Source organism: Sceloporus occidentalis, unplaced genomic scaffold (assembly GCF_023333645.1).
Source record: "Sceloporus occidentalis isolate IW3139 unplaced genomic scaffold, rSceOcc1.0.p SCAF_12, whole genome shotgun sequence".
Taxonomy (NCBI): domain Eukaryota; kingdom Metazoa; phylum Chordata; class Lepidosauria; order Squamata; family Phrynosomatidae; genus Sceloporus; species Sceloporus occidentalis.
Window position 1 is genome coordinate 6,234,946 of NW_028316992.1, and position 22,743 is coordinate 6,257,688.

The 22,743-nt window shown below is 40.3% G+C and overlaps 1 protein-coding gene across 2 annotated transcripts in view; it reads right to left on the minus strand.

Annotated features, from left to right (window-relative positions):
- Positions 1-22,743, minus strand: part of HS1BP3 (HCLS1 binding protein 3) — a 44,925-nt gene that overhangs the window by 12,820 nt on the left and 9,362 nt on the right. The window contains exons 3-7 of one of the 2 annotated variants that reach the window (XM_089477734.1): positions 18,119-18,326; positions 13,792-14,014; positions 3,230-3,387; positions 1,353-1,488; positions 397-562 (exon numbers count right to left, since the gene is read on the minus strand). In XM_089477734.1, the coding sequence (XP_089333860.1) occupies positions 556-562; positions 1,353-1,488; positions 3,230-3,387; positions 13,792-14,014; positions 18,119-18,326 (732 nt within the window). In that variant the 3' untranslated portion in view covers positions 397-555. Of the gene's footprint in view, positions 1-396; positions 563-1,352; positions 1,489-3,229; positions 3,388-13,791; positions 14,015-18,118; positions 18,327-22,743 lie in introns of those variants that run through there. The other variant, XM_089477733.1, reaches the window with a different exon arrangement.

The window sequence follows — 22,743 nt, forward strand, 5'->3', positions numbered from 1 at the left end:
GGAGGAGCCTCCTTCTTCAGGTTAGCCCCTGATGGTACTGGGCCAGCCTTCTCTCTCCCTCAGAGGCCGAAAGATGACAGTTAGGGAGGGAGGAGCCTCTTTCTTCAGGCTAGCCCCTGATGGTACTGGGCCAGCCTTCTCTCTCCCTCAGCGGCCGAAAGATGACAGTTAGGGAGGGAGGAGCCTCCTTCAGGTTAGCCCCTGATGGTACTGGGCCAGCCTTCTCTCTCCCTCAGAGGCCGAAAGATGACAGTTAGGGAGGGAGGAGCCTCTTTCTTCAGGCTAGCCCCTGATGGTACTGGGCCAGCCTTCTCTCTCCCTTAGAGGCCGAAAGATGACAGTTAGGGAGGGAGGAGCCTCTTTCTTCAGGCTAGCCCCTGATGGTACTGGGCCAGCCTTCTCTCTCCCTCAGAGGCCGAAAGATGACAGTTAGGGAGGGAGGAGCCTCCTTCTTCAGGCTAGCCCCTGATGGTACTGGGCCAGCCTTCTCTCTCCCTCAGAGGCCGAAACATGAGGTAGGGTACTGGATTATTTTCTCATGCACACAAAGTAAAGCTACCATCTGCAGTGGACAATGCAAAGGATCATTTGCTATGAATATTAATACCTAAGCAGCAGGTTGATGGTCAGGGTTCCTGTATACAAACACATTTTTATCAAAGACAATGTTAGATTTGACACCCCCCTCCCACACACATTAAAGATGAAGATTCCTGACTGAATGCTTCAGTGTCCTTGTACATCTCAGAACATTTTAAAATCCAGACCTATGTAGTATAAAAAGTATATGTATGTTTGCTGCTTGTTATATACAATCCTATATACAAACCTGCAAAATACCTACATCAGAGCAGGCATGCTTTTAGAAGTGTTTTCTGCCTGCTGGGTGAGTTTATGAAAGTTTTCATGCATTTTTCAATGTATTTATTTTTTTGCATTTTGAAACTTTTTTGTAAATAATTTTTGCAAAACACTTCTCAGTTCAAAACCTTGTTTCTGAAAAACAACAACACAGTTTTGCATACAACACTGTGTATTTTATGAAACATTTTGAATATTTCATGAAATGCTATTTCCTGTGTAAAAAAAAAAAACCCTAGTGCAAGCCCCCATACAACCAACTTGTGAAAAAAATCTCATAACAATTGACCATTTCCTCTACATCTTGATGTTGTGATGCCTCCACTATCTTAATGGGACACTCTTTTTCAAGGAGGGCAAGAAAACATTTTCAATATTCTTTACATCCCTACATCAGAGCAAAGCTGATGAAAGTTACTTCTTGGACTGTCACTATAGCCCAAAATGTAACTGTTCCAAGCTCTGCTTGACATTGCACTTGAGAACAATACCTCAGTAGCTCCTCAGTGTCTTCTTCAAGGTGGGTGCTCAATGCCTGTTGTTGGCTTGCACAGGCAGTTGGCAATAACAGTGAGTCACCAAGAGCTACCATTCCACCAAGATCTGGATCTGCAAATAATTTCAGATCTAAGATATAAAGAAAGAGATAGCTGTCATCAAATATGCGCTGCATAAAGTAAGAACAGTCTAAAAGAACTGGGAGCTGGAGGTGTGAAAGTAATATGGTTGTAGGGATGCAACAGTAGCAACTTTAAAGCTTTAGCCATATGGCCCCATGCTGTGTAGATCCCACTTACAAAGAAAAGCCTCAGGGGAAATTACATTACGATAATCAATGGTAAAGTACAATGCTGCAAGCAGAAAAAGTATCCTTAATTATGATGTTTTGCATTGCTGATATTTTGCTCCCTGTGCAAAAGGACAAGATGGCACTCTCTTTCACTACACATATAAAAGAACAGTAGTTGAATCCTATTTTCACTTTAGCAATATATCTTCTACGGAACCTGGAGACAGCAGACTAGTCTAGAAGATGCAAACTAATCCAAGTGAAATTCTTTCTCAATATCTTCATGCCACTCTTCACATCGTGGTATCTCTCACCTGAAGCAGCTGCCTTAATGGTAGGACAGGTCCTAGTGTATTCCATTCCTGATTTGTGGCAGAGCAGCATCTTTCACTGCACTTTAGGGCAACAGACTAGCTTAGAGAATGCATAGCAGGCTGTTTGACACACATAGCTCTATCTTCTGGCACTCTGCAATTGCACTGTACTCTCTCCAAGAACAATATTTTCCTGAGATAGCTATCTCACTAATAGTAGAACTGGCCCTACTCGATGTAGACAACATGCTCACTTTTGTAGGTCTTCATCATTGTCTTAAAATTATTTTGACAACATAGTAACTTTGGCCCTGTCTACATGGACCAGGATACTCCAGGGGCAGACCACAGTGTCCTGGCCCTAGAACTGCTCCAACTTCCTCTTGCTACCCAGCCCTTCATTTCTGCACCAGGGTAGCTATCTGCATTGGCTTCCCACTGATCTTCCTGATGTGTCCACCACTGCTACATACCATTCATTTCTGAGGTCAGAATGAGGTGCCCATTGACTATCATATGGCTCAGGGGGAAGCCTATGCAGATAACCACTTCTGTGCAGAAACAGAGGGTTCTGGATCTTCCCAGATCTGGACTATGAGGTAGGTTATTTTAATTCATTGTAAATTTCTTATACACCGGTTCTGGTGCAGAATGTACCAGATGTCATCTGGACCAGGGTTTGGGGTATGCATTGCCTACACACAATAATGCCAGAACTGGGGTGGGGTGGTGGGGTCGCCCTTTTGGCACATGCAGACAAGGCCCTTGAGAGAAGATTTGACAATAGAAAAGTTACTTTCGTGTAGCAAAATACAATCCAATTATCTGTAGATCATTATGTATGATGGACTCATAATCATGCATTTTCTTAGGCATGTGGAGCTGTGCAACCAAATCAAAAACTGCACCTTTTCAGCCTTATATTTAGTCTCCCTTTGTAGTGTAACAATATTCTACTTATTAGATATATTTAATACAGTACTGTTACACAATCAGCTACTAAGAAGGAAAGGAAAGTGATCTGGTATATTTGTGTCTGAGGGATGAGGGGGTAGATTTCCTTGCTATTAAGCTCAACTCAATCTTTTTAACCAGTATACTTATCTAAATAATGAAATTAAGGATCTGTTACTGTGGAATAAATGATTGCATCCAGAATCTGAGGTAGAATAATTAGGACTTGTACAATCAAAATTTTACATACTTTATGACACTTCTATACAGATTTGTATTGTTTACATCAAGAAAATGAAGAATAACATACTTTCCTTGGCTGCCAACATCCTCTTGTTACTACTGAACGGAAAATCTTTAGCAGAGCCAAACAAGTCTTCAACTGGATTTGCCTCTTCATCAAAAATTGTTAATGTTGGCTTGTCTTTTTTGGCTGGAGAAGGCTTAGGTTTCTTGGTCTTTTTAGATCTAAAGGTTTAAATGACAACAGGAACAGCTTTTATTAATAAAACATTGTGGAGTTGCAAATTGTGAACTGTCCAGAGTTGCGGAGCTTGGTCTGGGATTGTGATATCTAACCCTTCCCTCTACCAAAGTTGTGTGGAAGTCAAAAAAGGCAGGCATAATTTCAAATTGCTCCCTGCCTAAATCTGCTTTTTGGAAAGACATCAGGAGTTCTGGTCATAGAATTCCTACATCATGACTAATTGAACCCTTAGTCATCTGGTGCTCTCTTGGTAAAACTTAGGGGCTCGGCAGACCGCCCCCAAAAGGGTGGTCTGGAGCCGCCCGTTTTTCCTTCGGAGGGAGCCCGCAGCAACCAAACCATGCAGGCTCCCTCCGCACTTGCTAAAAGTGGGTTCTTTTTGGTGGGTGCGGGAGCTGCCATCAGTCTGCCATTAGCTCACTTGTTGCATCAATGATGCAAGCGTGGCGCCCCAATGTGTGGATGCAGTGTCACGCTTGTACCATCATGGCAGTCTCTGTGTGGACCGGAGACCGCCATGATGGCGCTGCCACTCTGTATTAGGGTTCAGGAGCGTGCGGTTGCTGCGTGCTCTCGAACCCTAATTTTGGCCCGAGGACAGCGCTTCCCGCCCATCTGATTACGGAGCTACTAATTACTTGATGAATAACAAGTTGGGAAACCATTAATGCATTACAAGTACTTTATTATTAAAAATTGATAAAATCCTTTACAGCAAAGTTGGGGAAATAACAAGTAAACCTTACTCACTGTACTTTAAAAACTGTGACATAACTAGTTATCGTGGTATTTTGTGAAAGGGATAGCATTGGACTCTAATAATCCTCCCCAAATAATACATTCTAGGTAACTTACTTGTGACCTGTTATTTACAAGCTCAGATGAGAAATGTTCTTACAGTTCACAATATAAGACACTACAAGAAATAAAATGGATGCAGCAGCTAAGTTTTTAAAACATTTTTAGGATATTAAATTAAATATTAGGATATTCATTGTGCCAGAAAAATAAATAGAAAACATTGTGATACTGTTGCAACATGCTCCCGATGAAGTATAAGAAACTACCACCAGGTTGTACCTGAAAGGCATTTCATTGAATCTGCAGTTCATTATGTATGCTGGACCTATAATAAAACATTTTCTTAGGTATCTGGGGCTCCAACTATCCAAATCAATAATGGCACCTTTACATTAATTCATCTATACACTTTATTTCTCCCCTTTTAGTATAGCAGTATCCCACATATGAAATATATTTGAAACAGTACTGTTTACACAGTCAGCTACTACAAAGGGAAGAAGCTTCTCCACACAAGCCCTTTCCATAGCCTGTCCTTGTTCAGATTGGAGTTTATTATCTTGCTTCTGCCCCAAGACATCTCTACTATGAGCTATCAATTCCAGGGAGTTAATAGGCCATATCAGAGCACAAGAGCAATCATTCTTACTTTGAACAGTGTTTTCAAAGAAATTTCTGAAACACTGCAGTGAACACACCATAATATCCTTACTTCCAGAACAATGCACACTGGGAATAGCAATGAAACCTTACAGTGCTATGCACCAAATCAAAGGGCATTAGGCATGAAAAATGACAGGCAAATGAGGTGTTTCCTAATAATCTGTCTTTATGGTTGAGTAAGCCACCTGGTTAGTTAGCTTTGCATATTTTTAGATTTTCCAGAATACCAAAGAACTCAAGGGATGCTAAAAACCATCTCCGTTTTAACCAACATTGTGGTGTGTGAGTGTGCATATCCATGTAGGTGTGAGGGGATTTGTGACCATGTTTCCTCCAGATCCTATCCGTTCTATAGTCACCACTTCCTGACATCACAAATACTGTAGATTTCCTAAGGTTGCTTCATAACAAGGAGACACCCTTCCCATAAATCTGTATTTAGCATCTTTCCGATGTCACAGCCCATGTCTGTCAGTGGCATAAAATGTCTGAACATATAAGAACACCCTCTGAAGGGAATGTGAAACTTTAGAATTCAACAGCCATTGAATAACAGTCCTGTTCCAAAGGAGGAGGATTACCCTGTCAAAATCCAGTAAGTGGGATTAAGCTGAAGGCGGGAAAGCAGAACACTGTAGAGATGAATGATCGCAAACGCTGCTGGACCCAGTGTGACGTCACCAGAAAGAGCTGAGAAAGCAAGCTACTCCATGGGAACAAGCAGCAGAATTCGCAACCTGCCTCACCACTCACTCAAACACTGGTTTATTCTTAGCACAGCTTGTAACTTTTCCAAAACATCCTTTACTTTTAAAGCAAGTTGGGTCTGTCGAGGTCATTTCAAAAGGTTTGTTGCCAGTAGACTAAATGAAGCTTGAGTTGTCATATCCTTCAAAGGGATTTCGGTCACTGCTGGCATACTGCTGTCTCTTCCTGGAAGTAAAACCTTGCTGGATCACAGAATTTATTCAGAAGCTAAGAATTCAGTGGGATTAGATTCACAAAACTAAAAAAAGCATCTAGAGAAGGTCCCACTGTAGATATTTCAGCAAACTGTGCAGAGAGTAATATTAAAATATGTAGAATTTCCTCTAACATGTGTCACTTCATATTTCATGTACTCTATTTTTAAGGGATTGTGAAAAGGGTGGCCCAGACACAACAACCCAGACTGTAAATGCTCAAACTTGCTTGGCTTATTTTTTCCTAATACCATCAATATGGGGTGAGTGCAGACATTCATGCCCAGGCTCCTGCTAACCTATATACACTTTCCCTGCCATGAATGAGCCTTTTCAAAAAGCAAGCCAGTTATTCAATTAAACTCATTAAAGGCTCAGGGGGAAAAAAGAGGCAACTGAAATCCACCCCACTGCCATTTCCTATTGTCAACAAAACAGTTCTGTGAATCAAATGATTCAACATTTCCTGTTCGTGGGGTGGAGGCCTGGGAGCTGATCGATGAGGTAATGCTCATTTGGAATTCTATTTGAGAAGTTGAGTCATGCTATTATTGCAAAGCCCCCAGAAGACAAAAGATGCTTAAATCTAGTTCAGCTCCAAAGCTGGGGAAAAGAAGAACCATTCAGTTCTATTTAGCTGGTTGGAGGGTGACTGCTTATATAGCTAGCTTTTTTAAAAATAAACCTGGCCCCATTTCTCATCCACCTTTATCTGGGCTCTGCCACTTCAGAATGGCAATGAGGACTGATGACTGAATGTTCCTTCATTCTATTCCAACTCCTTTTCCCATCCATACAAACCAAACAACACTTCACACAAAAAACTGTACAGTATTTTACAGGGGAGATGCTAGCCACAGATGCTGGCGAAACGTCGGGAAGAAACTTTTCTGGAACATGGCCACATAGTCCGAAAAACCCACAAAAAACTATGTACGCCGGCCATGAAAGCCTTCGACTTTATAGGGAAGAGTTTAAGCTTACCCCTCTCTCTGACATGCCAGTTTTGTTATACATTGCTCAGACCTGGGGAATGCTTTTCCTGCTGCAATAGAGTGTTCCAAAAAGTGTCCAAAACCTACAAAGTTTTTGTCCTTATTCATAATTCACGGCTTGTCCTGCATAAAATTTGGGTGTGGTTCCCCCCCCCCCCCCAGAAAACAACATATCTACACAGGAAACAGCATTATTATTTTTTCCTGCAGAAAAATCTGTTTCCTGAACAGAAAATGTTGTTTTCCATGCCAAAGAAATACATCCATTTTAGACAGGGTATATCATAATTTGTGAATAGTCCTAAAATATGAGTTTTGAATATTTTTGATATTCCTTCCAGCCCTATTAGATTGGCAACTGAATCCACTCACTCACAGAAACAAAGAATCATAGAGTTGGAAGGGACCACAAGGGCCATCTAATCCAACTTCCTGTCTTGCAGGAATGCACAACAAAGGCATTCCCAGGATTTGGTCATCCAATCTCTGTTTTAAAAATTCCAAAGGAGAATTCACCACCCACCAAAACCACAGGTTTGGTAACATACATCATACTGTGTCTTTCACAAAACAAATGCATGAATATACAGAGGATAGCACTAGTCGTAATGGTGGTGGTAATTGCTGTTGTTATTATAATGTCAGGTAAAAGCACATTGGTGCACCAATGAGCTTGAAAGGAAAGGGGAAAAAACAAGCTGTTGCTGCAACACAGAAGGCGTATCATCATGTTGACAAATGTTGTTGTCTAAAAATGGCAGCTTTGATAGACAACTGGGATTGGAAAAGGACAAACATTTGCACCACTCCACACTTGGTAACAGCCAAGCGTGTTTACAGACTTGGCTCGTAACTCAGCCATTGTCAAAAGCAAACCCCCAGAGGCTCTGCAGCTGTCTGCCTGGACAAGAGTAGCCATTCTGAACAGGTGGCTGTAGAAGATGTACGCTTCAAATTATCATCAGAACTGAGACGCCTTTTTATTATTTAGGGTGTCATCTCAGGCCAAGTTGGGCAGTGTATTAGTCTGGAATATGAATTATAAATAATACAATATAATAGTAATATAATATTATATATTAATATAATATAAAAAGACAAATTTGTCTGGAATACAAAAAGCCTCCTCACATCCTCACACTTTTGTCCCTCCATTTGCAGCTGATACAGAAAGCAATTCGCTGGCAAAGCAGGAACACAGGTTCTGCTTTGTTATACCAACGAGCTCTCTGTGTGTATGTTTGTGCACATATCAAAACAAGGCTGCATATACATGGATATATACAAGACTGTTAATGGTTGCACTGCACTCTTGGTTTTAGCTTATACCATACTTTGGCCCCAATAAAGGCTGAATCTGCATTGCAGAAATAATGCAGTTTGACACCACTTTAATGGTCATGGTTCCATGCTGTGAGATTCTGGGATCTGTAGTTTGTTGTGGCACTAGAGCTCTCTGACAGAAAAGGCTAAAGAACTCATTACTGTTGTGTGCCTTCAAGTCAATTCTGACTCATGACAACCCTAAGATGACCCTATCACAGGGTTTTCTTGGCAGTATTCAAAATTTTCAAAATAAGTATAAATTCCAAGTAGCAAACCTTGATTTTTTGTGAGGCTTTTAAATCGTGTGGATTTATTTGCAAGCCTGGTTTCAAGGTCCAACATCTACAGCTGAAAGCTGAAAGGAGCAATGGAAAAAAAGAAGAAGGGGAGGTTGCTTTAATGTGAATTTGAATTCTACTTTGAATGAAGAAATAGCAGATATTCTTCTTCTTAACTTTAGAAACAAACCTTGTATTCCAAATGCTAATTATACATTTAAAGAGAATTACAGATTACATCCCTTGGAGTTAACACAAACCCTTTTCATTTTAACCTTACACAACTGCTAATCTATTCCCAGCAGCAAAGAAACAATTGTAGATCATTAGCTCTGCTGATACAGGCAGCTGTGAAATGAAATCTTACCTCACAGGCAAATAAATGCATAATCCCCACTTGTTCTTTTTAAATAACTTCTCATTTCTCTAACTGGATTGCTGCTCTACCTGGGACACTGTGCAACCCTATGCACCATAATGGGCAATTTCAGTGGGTCTGGGGGCCAATTTTCTGTTGTTAAGATCCTCTGGTGGTTACATGAATTGCCAAATATTCCTTCCCACCAAATGAAGCATTACAAACCTGGAAGTGACTGGACTACTTCTAATTTTGAAAAGCAGGAGTTTTTTATGCTAAAAAGTGTGGTGGGGCTGCAACTTATTTAAAAGGTGAGTTGGTTCTCCTAAACGTTTCCAGATGTGATTTACCATTTTGGCAGACAGAAAAGGGGGCATCCAGGTTGGTCAGGTAGAAGTAGTATGGTGTCATTTTCTGAGTGCTGGATTAGGAGTCTGGGAGACCAAGGTGTGAATTGCTGCTTGGCCTTGAAAAACAACAGCAAGTACTTTTCTATACCACTTATAAGTGAACTAGCACTCTTAAGAGGTTTACAATGTGTAAGCCAATTGTCCCTAACAAGCTGGATACTCATTTTACCAACCTACAAAATGATAAAAGGCTGAGTGAACCTTGGAGCCCTGCAGGATCAAACTCATAGAAGATTATCGCACTGGGGTTAAAACGTTCCCCAGTGCGTTCTCACGGGGGCGAGCACGGAGCTTGATGGGAACCCAATGAGGCCCAGAACACAAGTTTACTGCACGGTGGAACACCGCCGCCACCGCCGAGCATTGCCATCGGGTTCCCATCAGATTCCAGGGGATGCCATTTCTGGGAAAGCTTTGAAACAGTTCCCAGAAATGGCGTCCCCTGGAGTCCGATGAGAATGCTCGGCAGTGGCGGCGTTCCACCATGCAGTAAACTAGCGTTCTGGGCCCCATCGGCAGTGGTAACCCCCATCCACCACACCCAGAACAAATATTGCTAAGAAAACCCTGTGATGTACCTTTAATCTGAAGGTACAAAACAGTAATTCGCTAGGACGGTTAATAAAAGTTCAGCTGAATAAATTGCTGGATTTCATAGCCATAGTTGCAAACTGGTTTCAGGAAGTTTAGCATTGCCAGAAGCTGGAAATGACTTAAAAGCACACAACAAATAAAGGCACACCACAATGGTGGTGGGGTTGAAGGCTTCAAAAACAATATGGGGAAACCTTGTATTTTCCTCCCCTGCTATATGCATCCAACTATGAATAAACCTCGTTGAAGTTAATGGGACATAGTTTTGAGCAGACATACATGATCCCATAGTTATCTACTATGCCCAGTATCTGAAAATCTTGTTTGTCTGATATATGCCAACTCAGAAGTAAGCACCACTAAATTCTGTGGGAGATGGGATTTGCTCCCAGTTAATTTGTCATTAAGATTGTAAGACATAGAAGTAACTTATTTTCAATATGGTACTTTTGTTCTATCAGTGTTTTTAGTTCTGTAAATGTTTCTGTGATTTGCAAACAAGTTAAAACCAAGTTGTAATTACTGCTTATTCACTTCAACTCCTGTGAACCAACACAAGGAATTACTGCCCACTACTTTCAGATTATTATTATTATTAGTAGTAGTAGTAGTAGTATTAAAGATGCTATATGGACTAAGCACAATAGACATTCATTTTCTCAAAAATAATTTAAGAATTCTCAAATAAGGTGTAGTGTGGTATATTGGTTTCAGTGTTAGACAAGGACTCTGGGAGAATCCCTGTTCAATTCTGGAAACCCACTGGATGATCCCTGGCAAGTCGCATTCTCTCAGCCTAAGAGGAAGGCAATTTCAAGCCTCCTCTGAATAAATCTTGGCAAGAAAACCATCAGATAGAGTCAACATAAGTCAAAATGAACTTGAAGATACACAGAAAACAACAGCAAATGAGATGCTAAAAGCTTCCTGGTACCCCTAAGTGCCTTAGTGTGGCCATTATTGTCCACTTTACACACCCAATTAAGACATATCCATTTCTTGACTGTATCCAAGCATGTTTTCAAAGTTCACGCCAAGTTTCAGGAGCATCCTGTTGGGTGAAAAATGAAAAGCAGAGGGTGTGTGTTGGGATGAGAGACCCTCCTTAGTTATGGAAGTCCTACTAAGACCCTTTGGAACCTAGACAAATGTCTGGCAAAAAAGACCCATCAAAACCTGAGAAGTAAGTTTATTTGTTTTGGCATCAGGATTTTCCCCCTACTTAATACACTTAGTGTCAGTAGAATATCCAGGAAAATGAATTGCCTAATTCAAAAGACTGTTTCCTATCCAAAAAAGGGCAGTCACTTTTATATACGCATACAGAAAAACAATGCTTTTTTATGCAGCTTCTCAGTATAAATAGCAATCTAACTGGGGATGGTGGGAGTTTGGATTAAATTTTTTGTGAAACAATCAGGGTAATAACTATGGAAGGGGAACAAAGTGAGGGCAGTGTCTCCAAAATAAGTATTATGTTCCCCCAAATGAAACTTTCCTCTAGTTCCCCAAATTTCTAGTATTGCAGTAACTTAAAACTGCAGTTGAGCATTTTGAAATAGTTTAGGGATCCAAAAAAGGGGGCAAGCAAAGATATCAAGGAAATGCAAATACAGTAAATAGAAGAGTTCTAGGTGTGTATTTTTCTGGCTCTCCACCATTCTAAGAATTTGGGGACTGAAGGGAAATTTTATTTGGTGGGGTAGATCTCATATTTGGAGAGGTGATTACCTCATTTTGCCCCTTCCCCTCTCCACCACAGTTACATCTTGTCAAACCTTATGGATTCTAAAATTTTAAAGGGGATAGTTTTAATTTTGAGCAAGAATGAAAGTTGTTTAAATGAATCATGTTTAAAATACAAGGATAAGGTGGGGGGAATGATTTAAGATTAAACTATATGGAGCAGCTATAAATAAATTCACTGGCAAACTTTGTTTTCCTAGAGATCTAGGACAAAGTTGGATGTGGGCTCTAACACTGAAAAGGGATGGTGTACACTTTCCCCCTTGAGCTGTTTCAGTAACACAAAGTAAATCTCTAAAGTTGTATTATTAGCAGTGGAGAAGAAAAAACAAGGATAATACCAGTATTTGCATGTTTTCTCTCTGCAGCTATTCTCATCTGGGATGTGGCCACAAGGACTGATTAAGACATACTGAAACCTGAAGCAATGATAAGTATGAGAGGTCCCAAAACATCACTGGGGAAATTCTATTACTCTTACAGAAACAACAAAAGTTAGGACCTTCTCTTTTGTGGAACATGAACATGGGCTAATGAACCAAAAACTCTGATTTGGTCCATACTTGGCTTTCTGTTGTGCCATAGTTCAAATGGGGTTTTATTGTTTGCTTTCATTGGCAATAGGTTTTGTAGATATATTGCAGCCATCACAGCCTCCCCAGAATTATCTGGGAAGTCTAGCATCCAGCAGCATGCATCTGACTATCTCTGTCAGGGATCTGTTCTTTCTCTCAGCAATTCCATTCTGTTCATGTACATAAGGAATGTCATTTATGTTCAATTCCTTGTTTTCTCAAGTACATCTGCACTTCATGTGAAAGATACTGGCCACCATTGTCTGACTGTATAGCCTCAGGTCATTTTCCAAATCTGGTACTAACCATGACTACATATTGCTTCAGTAGCTCACAGATCTGAAGTACCAGTTATCACTTCTGTATTATTTTAAGTTACTAGAAATAAAATCAGTACGTCTGTCTGTCTGTCTGTCTTTCTTTCTTTCTTTCTTTCTTTCTTTCTTTCTTTCTTTCAACTGGACGAATGAGACAATAACTTCTGTTTGTCCAGACTTTTTAAATGCTGCATGCAGGCTTTAGAAAGCTAGAGTGGGGCAATGGTTTGAGTGTTGGACTGCAACTCTGGAGATCATGATTCAAATCCCTGCTTGGCTATGGAAACCCATGGGGTGATCTTAGGCAAGTCACATTCTCTCAGCCTCAGAGAGGCAAAAACACACCTTTCTCTTAACAAATCTTGCCAAGGAAACCCCATGATATGGTCATCTTAGGGTCACCCTAAATTAGAAACTGCTTGAAGACATAGACAATAATAATTCTGCTTTTAGAATTATAGAGAGCTCCTTATCCATTTGATGGACAGAAAAAAACAAATTGATTAGTAGAGAATGAGGGAGAATAAGGATATTATTATTATTATTATTATTATTATTATTATTATGTGGTTGTTGTTGTCGTCATTTATTATGTACATTCAAGTCATTCCTGACATATGGTGACCTTTAAGTGAAGCTATCATGGGGCAGGATTTGTTCAGAGAGGACATGCCTTTGTCATCCTCTAAGACTGAGAGAGTGTGACATGCCCAAGGGCACCCAGTGGGTTTCCATGGCTGAGTGGGAATTCAAGTCCTGGTCTCTGAAGCTATAGTCCACCACTCAAACCACCCCAACATATCAACTCAATAAGGACACAATCTAGACAAAAAAGTTAAGAGGATAAATCCAAGTGCTAATCTCAACTGGAAATTTGGTAAATCAGCACTTAAATAAACCTTGTCAACTCAGTGATTCTACTTAGTTTGGGCTAAAATTTAGCCCACGAGCAATAAATTCTCACTGATTTCATTTTCAAGTCTTCTATTGAAATCAATAGGGCTTAAATAAGTTGAACTTAAACTTGACTGGATTTTGTTTACATTAGACCCCTCCATTACGTTCCATTGTATCAGTTACTCAAAAATAAATTAGCTCAGAAAGCTCCTGTTTGATTGGTACATCAAGATACTAAGATCTCTCTCACTCCTTCCCTTGATTGGTGGGTTCTGGGATTGGATCCAAGATCCTCTGTATGTAAAGTATATGCTCTTAGTTGCAAAGGAACCCTCCCCTTTCACTTGCTCTCCATCTCTTGCTTAATAGGCACTGTTAGAATTCAAACACTTTTTTCTTGATAAATGAGATCTGAATCACATTGAAATTATTGGATAAGAATAATATAATTAAAGAGACATACTTGAGAACACCAAGTGGATCAACATCTTCTTGTGCCTCCTCCTCTTCCTCCACCTCCTCTTCTTCTTTTCCCACTTTCACTTCTTGCTCTTTTGGTGAAGGGAATTGAGGAATTACATTGTCTGTCCTCTCTTCTTTAAAGAAATCAAATACTTCATTTTCTTCATCTTCCTTATCCGGAAGGTTTTTGCCCTTAACATCAATGATGCTAGAGGGCCTGGTTCCTTGGGATGCGGGGACACGGATACAAAAACCATAAATGAAAAACAGTGATACAAAACTGCTAAAGTCAACCTGAGTCTGGTATTACTAACTTTAAGATATTTGACCAAGAGTACAGAAATATATCCTTATATGTATAAAATCAACACACTTGCAAGTCATATCACTAAACTGCTTCTGGACAAAGCATTAATGTCAGGATCATAGCACCTGCCATATTTGCTAGCCTTATATTTTGTATATGCCTTGAAATACTAGATGATGGGATGTGCTACACATTTGGTGATGCTAGGTGGAAGAATTGTTTAGCATTTATGGTGCCAGATAATGAGGAGAGAGGTGAGAAGCTATCAAGTTCAGTTCCATGACAGCCCTTGGTACTGAAAGGAAAGGGGAGTGTGCAAAAAGTGTTTGAATTTCTATGTGTTTTTAATACAGTGTAACTGAATATGCTTCAGTCCTGACAGCACTGTTATGCTGCGATCAACTCAGTTGTTTTCTGAATAAAGCTTTCTGACTCTTTTGAGGCTTGTGTTTCTGAAGTCAGCCAGTACATGGCAATTAAACAGCAATGTACAGATATTCTCTCTTTTTTTCTTTCATGAGGGGGAGAAGGAATCAGAAGGAATAATAGGAAAACATGGGAGAACTGCAAATTGAAAATGATGTTGTCAGGAGTTCTACAAGTGTGTATGAATAAAGAAGTGCAACTGCAGAGGCAAACTCTGGTCTGGATGCACTTGTCCATTTGGTCCAATAGACTGCCATCTTTCACTTAGACGAATCACCCCACTCTGGGATTACAAAGTGTGCTATGGGTACACTACCACTCATCTCATTAGCACAGTGGTTCTTACTTAGGTAGGATCCAGACATCATTCGACTTCGAACCCCTGAAGCCCCAGTGGTGTGGCCAATGGTGACAGATATTTTATCCAGGAACTACCTAGATCCGGGCCCAACCTTAACATGAGTTGGGAGGAGATGAGCCACCTCAAGTGACAGATATCTAAGATCAGCAAATCTGCTACACGCCATGTTTTGCAAAAGTGTTCTTGAGAACAGCTCTGCCTGGTTTTCCAGGGCCAAAAAACTCCTTGTCAGTCATCTTTGTGGCCCCCAGAGCTGAGCTTCTTCTTGGCAACTCACAACAGATAGGGTTCTCTGTGAAGATAGAATGGACTTCAGCAGCTGCAACTACGTACAATGTGGAAGGCAACTCCCCTAGCTCTATACAGAATGATGGCTGGAGCAGCTCCTTCTGTACAGGGCTATACAGAGCTGAAGGAAATGAAGATAGGTCAGTATGTAAAGTCTGTCCACCTCAGGCATTTCATTCTGCAAGTGGAGACTACAACCAACCCATTCCATTCAAGCACAGGAGACCAGATGGCTCCATCTGTGCTAGCTGCCACAATGCAAAATTAATGCAGTTTGAAACCACCTTAGCTGTCATGTTGCCATTCTATGGAATCCCAGAGTTTATTGTGATACCAGAACTCTCTGACAGAAAAGGCTAAATATCTCACAAAACTACAAATCCCAGAATTCCACAGCATTAAGCCATGCAGTTAAAGCAATGTCAAGCTGCATTAATTCTGGAGTGTAGCTGCAGCCTTTGTTGAACCTCATCCATCCATCATGCCTTCCTTTTTAAGTTATCAACACTACCCACCAACTGAAACTCGTAAGAGATGCTGGTGCTGCTGAGCAAGGCTAACCAATGGAAGGAATGACCAGATGATAATGGAGGATGTTGGGGCTTAACTGGGAGTGAGTGAATCAAGATGCTGTAAGGGTCATTTGGGCCACTGTGCACTGCCTCTGAAGCCCCAATGAGATGGTAGTGCTGGTGATTTGGACCAATGGTAAAACTTGTTGAGGTCACTTCTCCTCCTTCAAGAAGATAATCTCTTTGTTTCTTTTGCCTAGAGAGGGAATGTCCATGGGGCTCCAATTCTAATAATGGCTAGTAGCTTAGCCCCAGACAAGTGCTAGCTTTTATGGGATCTTGTAACCAAGTAGAGACCAATTTATTTTTTCTGTCCCGTTCCGTATCCTAAGATGGCTTTCCTAAGACAGTAAACATTTTTTTTACCTTACAAGGGCATCATGTCCAATTATTCTTGGTTATCTCACAAGCTCATATTACACTAACCCTTATGTACACTTCTTAGATACCAAATATTACTAAATATAATGCTGCAACCAGTAAAACTCACTCCTTGTCTCTGGTGTTGTGGGATGTCACCCTGAGGTGTGTGGGGAATATTCTGCTTCCCTCCTCACATGTCTGGAGCTTCACAGCATGAGAAACACAGCTATAGAGCAACTGAAAATAGAATCAAATTCTGGCTAAAGTGTGCAGCTACCATGTAGAAATAATGCACTTTGACACTACTTTAAGTGTCATGGCTCCATCCTACAGAAACCAGGGATTTGTAGTTTTGTGCAGCCCCAGCACTATTTGACAGAGAAGGCTAAAGAACTAGTAAACCTGCAAATCCTAGGAGTCATAGGAAGGTGTTACAGCATCTAAAGTAGTGTCAAACTGTAATATTTCTACAGTGTAGATGCACCCAAAATTAGGCTGTACTTTTTCCACCACAAACCCAACAACCATGATGTTAATAGCCCAAGGCAAGCTGTGCAAAAGGTTTGCTACCACAAGAAATTAAACCAGAAATTTGCCAGTGTGAAAAAGCTTCTCTCCAAACCTAAACCCTGGCTTGCTGTTCCTCCAACAAGTCTGATGCCAAAGCCAGTTTCAAAATCTGGCTTTAAACTCTTGCTCATTGGAGGTTCTAGTCCACATGTGACTGCAAGCATTGGTTTAATTAGAATACATCTATACCACCTCTTGAGACAAAGCTTCTACAGAATGGTTCTCAGAGTAAAAAAATAAATAATATAGAATACTGTTGATTAAAAGAACCTAAAACATTTAAAATAGTGACAGTGATAAAATGATAATATAAAAGATGGGCCTACATTCAAAAGGTTTTTAACATTAGAAAGAACAGACAGGAAGGAAGCTGTGCTATATATCTTGGCACAGGGTATTCTATAAAGAAAAGGCCACCATAAAAAAAGTTTGTTTTTGTGTCCACCTGCACACATGAACACCATCACCAACCTTGTTAAGTTCCAGATTTGTTTAGTCACTCCCCTTTGCAGAAAAAGTAAAGCAGGAGCGATTGGACAGTACGTACCACCAAGTTTAACTGTTAGCAGTAAATCAGGATCCTAAAGAATTCTGAAATAGCCTCTTGTGCAAGCATGACAAACTAATGAAGCTCATTTCAAGTTCTCCAAAGGAGCCAAGGCAGTGGAGTAGAAGGGGTGGACATATGCCCATTCCAGCTTCTCCGTGGCCATGGCTCTCAGGGACCTGGGCCAGGGAACACCAACCCTAATGATTCCACTGATCATGACACAAGATTCCCCCCCCCCCCCGCCCATGTATTTCAGCTTTTCTGTGAATAAAAGGTTTTAAATTAAAACTCAAAAGCAAGCAAACAAAAATCTTGGAATTTGCCTTGTCATACCATGTTTTGCCTCATCACACCATCTCACTCACAGAGATGGGGGTGATTACATAGAAAACAGCGCATTCTGTACTCTTATTTTCTGCCCAAAATTTTGTGTTTTGTACAAACAATGTTTTGCAAAAAAAAAAAAAAAAACCCAAAACATTTTTGTACTAAGGTTCTAAAGTGCAAAAGCCCCCCCCCCCCATCTCACACAATCCCATTTAATCCTCTGTCATCTCACTTTTCATCTGCATTTAAGATGTCCTCATTTCTGTCTCCTCCTCCCACTTCCCTTTGTCCCCCATTTACTTCAGTTGCTGCAAAATGAATTCAAAGCAAAACATTAGTTTGCATTCAATGCAGCTAGGGAAAAAGAGAGGAGGAGTCAGAATCTTGGCCTTCCCCAGAGAATCAAGCATTTAGATTAGATTTAACCTTTTTGAAAATAAAACAGAGAAAGGAAAACACCATTCATTTTGCTTGCTTTTTTTTTTTTTTGGCCAACCTTTGAGCCACTGAATCAATATTTGAATGATTCAACACTTTGTTTACAGAACAGATTTGTGAGATTACCTAGGAATTCCAGTAATTCAGGGCTTGTGGCTAGACCTGTATCCTTTGCAATGGATCTCATGATCTCATTGAATGCAACTCTTCGTTCTCGAATATCAGATTCCCCAACAAACAGCACTTTCCTTGGCAGCGGTGGCAAAGAGGCTTGTGGATAACGTGTGACCAGCTTTTGATAAAACTCTTCAATCTCACTGTACTTTTTAGAGACCTATAACAACATGGCAAAACATATACTTTTATTAAATGGCAGATACAGGGGATGCGTGCAACAGACCAGACTATTCTTGAAGATTCTGAAGAGATCAAATGTTTTGCCTCATCATAAAATCTCACTGTCATCTGTGCAAACTAGAGGGCAATGAATGTCCTCCTCAACTGCAGTTTCACTGTGTATTGCAAGTGCACCCCAATGGATCCAGAACATATTAAATAAAACTGCATCTCAACATTTTATTCAAAAGTAGTAAAATATTTAGAGTGGTTTGGAGGACCAAGGCTAGCATTAGCACTTGGTATCTGCAGACAAGTGCCAGGGTCTATTACGAAATCCTGCTATAGCTCAACAGTGCAGCATATGCTTTGCGTGCAAAAGGTTGCAGGTTTACCCCTTGGCATCTCCAGGAAGGACTGGAAAAATTCTGCCTGAAACTCTGAAGTACTGATACGAGTCAGAGTTGACAGTACTAAGCTAGATGGATGGGTGTTTTTTCCTTTGGTCCAACACTCCAAGCAGGACCAGGATTTAAATGGATCTTTGATAGCTCACAATGTGTGTGATCTAGCATCACTTTGAACTACTGTAGCAAAATAAAAGATTGGATAAAGCTGTTGCCAAGCTTTATCCGATCATTTAAAGTGACAAGACAGAAAATGAGTGTAACGGTGGTATAATAGTGTCATGGAGCTGTGATGGTACTTGGGAGGTGGAGACAGCTATTTATGCCATCTTGAGCTCATTGGAGGAAAGGTGGAATACAAATATATCTAATGTCCAGGGCATAAAAGAAGGGTGCACCAGACCATACTTTGCTCAGAGCAACTCTCACACCAGGAGCCAGGCTGCAGAAGATTCAAGATCTTGTTTCAAAGCTATGCCCAGCTGTGATGCTCCCCAAATCACTTTTAGCAAGTGGTTCACACTGAGGAAAGGCACACATTCTAGTCCAGTTTTCCTACTTCAAGGCCCACAGTTTCTAGATGCCAGCCGTTACTGCATCTATTCCTTAAGATGTTTTGGAGAACAGTTCCCACAATTGTTTGTTACTGACTACATTGGGTTTGTGAAAGTTAAAGTTCAAAGCATTTATGGGGGCAAAGATTTCCCAGCCCTGTACTACAGAAATCCAGTAATGTCCACAAAGAACTCTGTATATAGAACTTTCTTTGAAGTTATTTAACTAATCTACCAACTTGCAAGACAATTTAAAGAGGATGCCATTTCTTAGAGGAAATATTTATTTATTTTTTTAATGACTAAACTATATTCTGAACAAAACTGGAGGATATAGATAGTTAAGGCTGCCTTTTAAATGTCTGAACATGATGTCATCTTGCCTTCTGGGTGTAGCTAAATCAGTATGTCTACCACCCCCAAACAGGTATGAAAACTCACCTATTCTTTGTTGCAAATGTTTTATGCCAGCCTGCTTTGCATTCAAACAAACCCCTTACCAAGTGAATAGAAATATTCCACAAAATATAAGCCTCTCTTTCATTCACCCATTAAAGGATAAACTCGCATTCCGGTTAGGGTAAGAGAATCACTGGCTTCAAATGGGAGCCCATCATGTAAAACGCATGCTCTCAGCAATCTATGGATTGCTAGTTGTTATGTCTTCAGCATGAAAATATTCTTCCTAACCTCCTGTGTCCAATTGCCTGTATATCAGAATAAGCACTTTAACTAGTGGTTGGGTGCCCTCTACTGGTATTCTCCATTACTGGCAAGATTAAGAATCTACATTCTATAACTTCATTGGGATATAGAAATAATGCTGATGAATTAATAATTAATAATTATTCAAAAAGAATGGCAGAAAACCAAATAAAAACAGCTTTACTTTTGCACCATTCTTTTTTAATCACCTGGTACCGGAAAGTACACAGGAACCTCCAAATCCAAACTGGTGAGACAACTGTGTGTCAGAGGGACATCTCTCAGATCTCCAAACATTTAAACCAGTATATTTAGCCACAGTGTGCATTCACCAGGACAGCAAGAGTTGTAACACAATCTGTGGCCTCATTCCCACTATGGTTTAAACCAGATCGTGATTTGGTATGACCCGGTTTAAACGATCATGATTCCCACTTAATTCAAATCGCTGAAGCGATTCAGAAAGGGGGGGCATGGTTTTGACCCATTTAATCCGCATCAAAAAGACACTGTTTTTTTCAGGGTCTTTTGGGCTGAATCACCTTATTTCTAAATTTGGTTCAGAAATGGAATTCTTGGTAAGTGGGAATGAGGCCTGTGAAGAACCTGACAAGCAATGTCTGAAATATGGGTCATATGGAACAACATAGTGCGAATAACTATGAATTCTCCATTTCTGAATTTTATATAATACATAGTTTAGGAAAGCATTAAGGATACTTCCCTCCTTCAGCTATAATAAGCAATTGCAATTAAAACTACAACTCATCTGAATCTATTAGATAAGTAGGAAAGCTAATTACAACTCAAAAAACTCTGTTGTTACAAGGTGATGCAATGTTTGACTTAACATAAAAACATATTTTCTCCAAAAATGTAATTAATATTCTGGTACACTTTGTGCTAATGTGAGACCCTCAATATTGCTAAAAGGTTACCAAATCAGCTTGAAAACACACCTTGGGGTGTTTCTGCACAGCCCAAAAAAATAATGCCCAAACTAATTTTGCCCTTTGAGAGATTTCTACACACATAAAACTACTGAAAAATCTGCTTGTGATCAGTACAGGGAGATAACCATATTACAGTTCAGTCTCTTGTTCCCTCTTCCTCTCTCACTCTCAGTCACACACCCTTTTGTTGATAAATGGATTTACTCTTCCAGCATCAGTCCTTCACACTGCATTAGTTGTCATTCCAGAATCAATTCCCCACACTAAAGCATCAACAACTGAAGGGATTGTTTAGCTCAGTGGTACTTGAACCTTTTACCCTTGGGACCTACCCACTTAACATCTACATGCAGATATCACGCCCCCACCCTTGACGTAGCATATGAATAAAAACATTGTGATTATTTAGTGTGGGTATTTTTGTTTGCATATTCACATATATTCATATTTTAACATTTTATAAGCAAATAACATTGTTTAAATTAGAACAGTTTTATTTAAGTAAATTCAATATTTAAGTCAATGCATGTGTAAATTTAACACACACAAAAATATTTGGGAGGAGGAATCAGGGTCTCCAAGTCTCCTGCCCCCCTTGAACTACTCTTGCACCCCCTCCCCTCCTCTCCCAGGCTAGCTACAACCATCCTAGCACAAACTTCACAGAGAAAGATGTTCTGGGGGGATGAGTACATGGAAGGTAAGGAAGAAGAGTGACGACATGACAGCACATAGTTCAGCATGGATATAAGAACACACATAAATGCACATGTGTGAATGACAGAGAGAAGGTGAGGAAGGGAGAAGATCATTGTTCTCCTATGAGAGGGTGAAAACATATACTGTACTTAGGTGGAGGGAGAAAAAAATTACTTTTACATTTAAAAAGATTTTACATAGAATATATACAGTGGGCCCTTAGCATCCACTGATGTTTGATTCCAGTATCCCCTGTTGATACCAAAATCTATGGATGCTCAAGTCCCATTAAATACAGTGGCATAGCAAAATGGTTTCCCTTATATAAAATCGCAAAATCAAGGTTTGCTTTTCGGTTCGGTATATACAGTCCACCAGTCCCATATGCGGGCTTGCCATACGTTGACTTGAGCTCACGCGGATGGCAAACCCAGGGGGACAAAATGACATGTGTGCCCATGAGAGCGCATTACCATTGAAATCAACGGGATTTGAGGTCCTGCGTTTTTTCCCCATATGTGTGGGGGGAGTGTCCAGAATGGATCCTCCATGTATACAAAGGCCCACTTATATTCAAGCCATAAATGGTTGAATCTGTGGATGCAGAATATATGGATATGGAGGGCCAACTGTATGTATTTCCATATGTATTTTTAAAGTTTTTATACAATCCCCCCCACAAATATACAATATGATAGTCATGAGCTGGCATCTTGTTCAGCAATTATGAGATCATAAACAGGACTTACAGTCTCATAACTGCTGAGATTCATGTTTACCATAATGAACAACTGAATGTGGTAGCCAAAAACTACCTTTGCATCCTGGCAACACCCAACAAATGTGTTTCCAACGTGCTGCAGACCTGGGCCTGCGGAATGCCATCTGCAACACTCTCCCAGTCATAGGGTACATTGACACAAACAGTTGTGGAATGGCCCCAAAAGATCTCTCCAGCTGCCTGTTCTCATGTGCCTCACAACTGGGAGAGCACTGCAGGTCTCATTCCCCAAGTGCCACAATCTGCAGAACCTCAGAAATATTTTGGTCAGGATGATAGGGTATGTTTTGTAAGAGTGGCATGGTCAGATGTAACT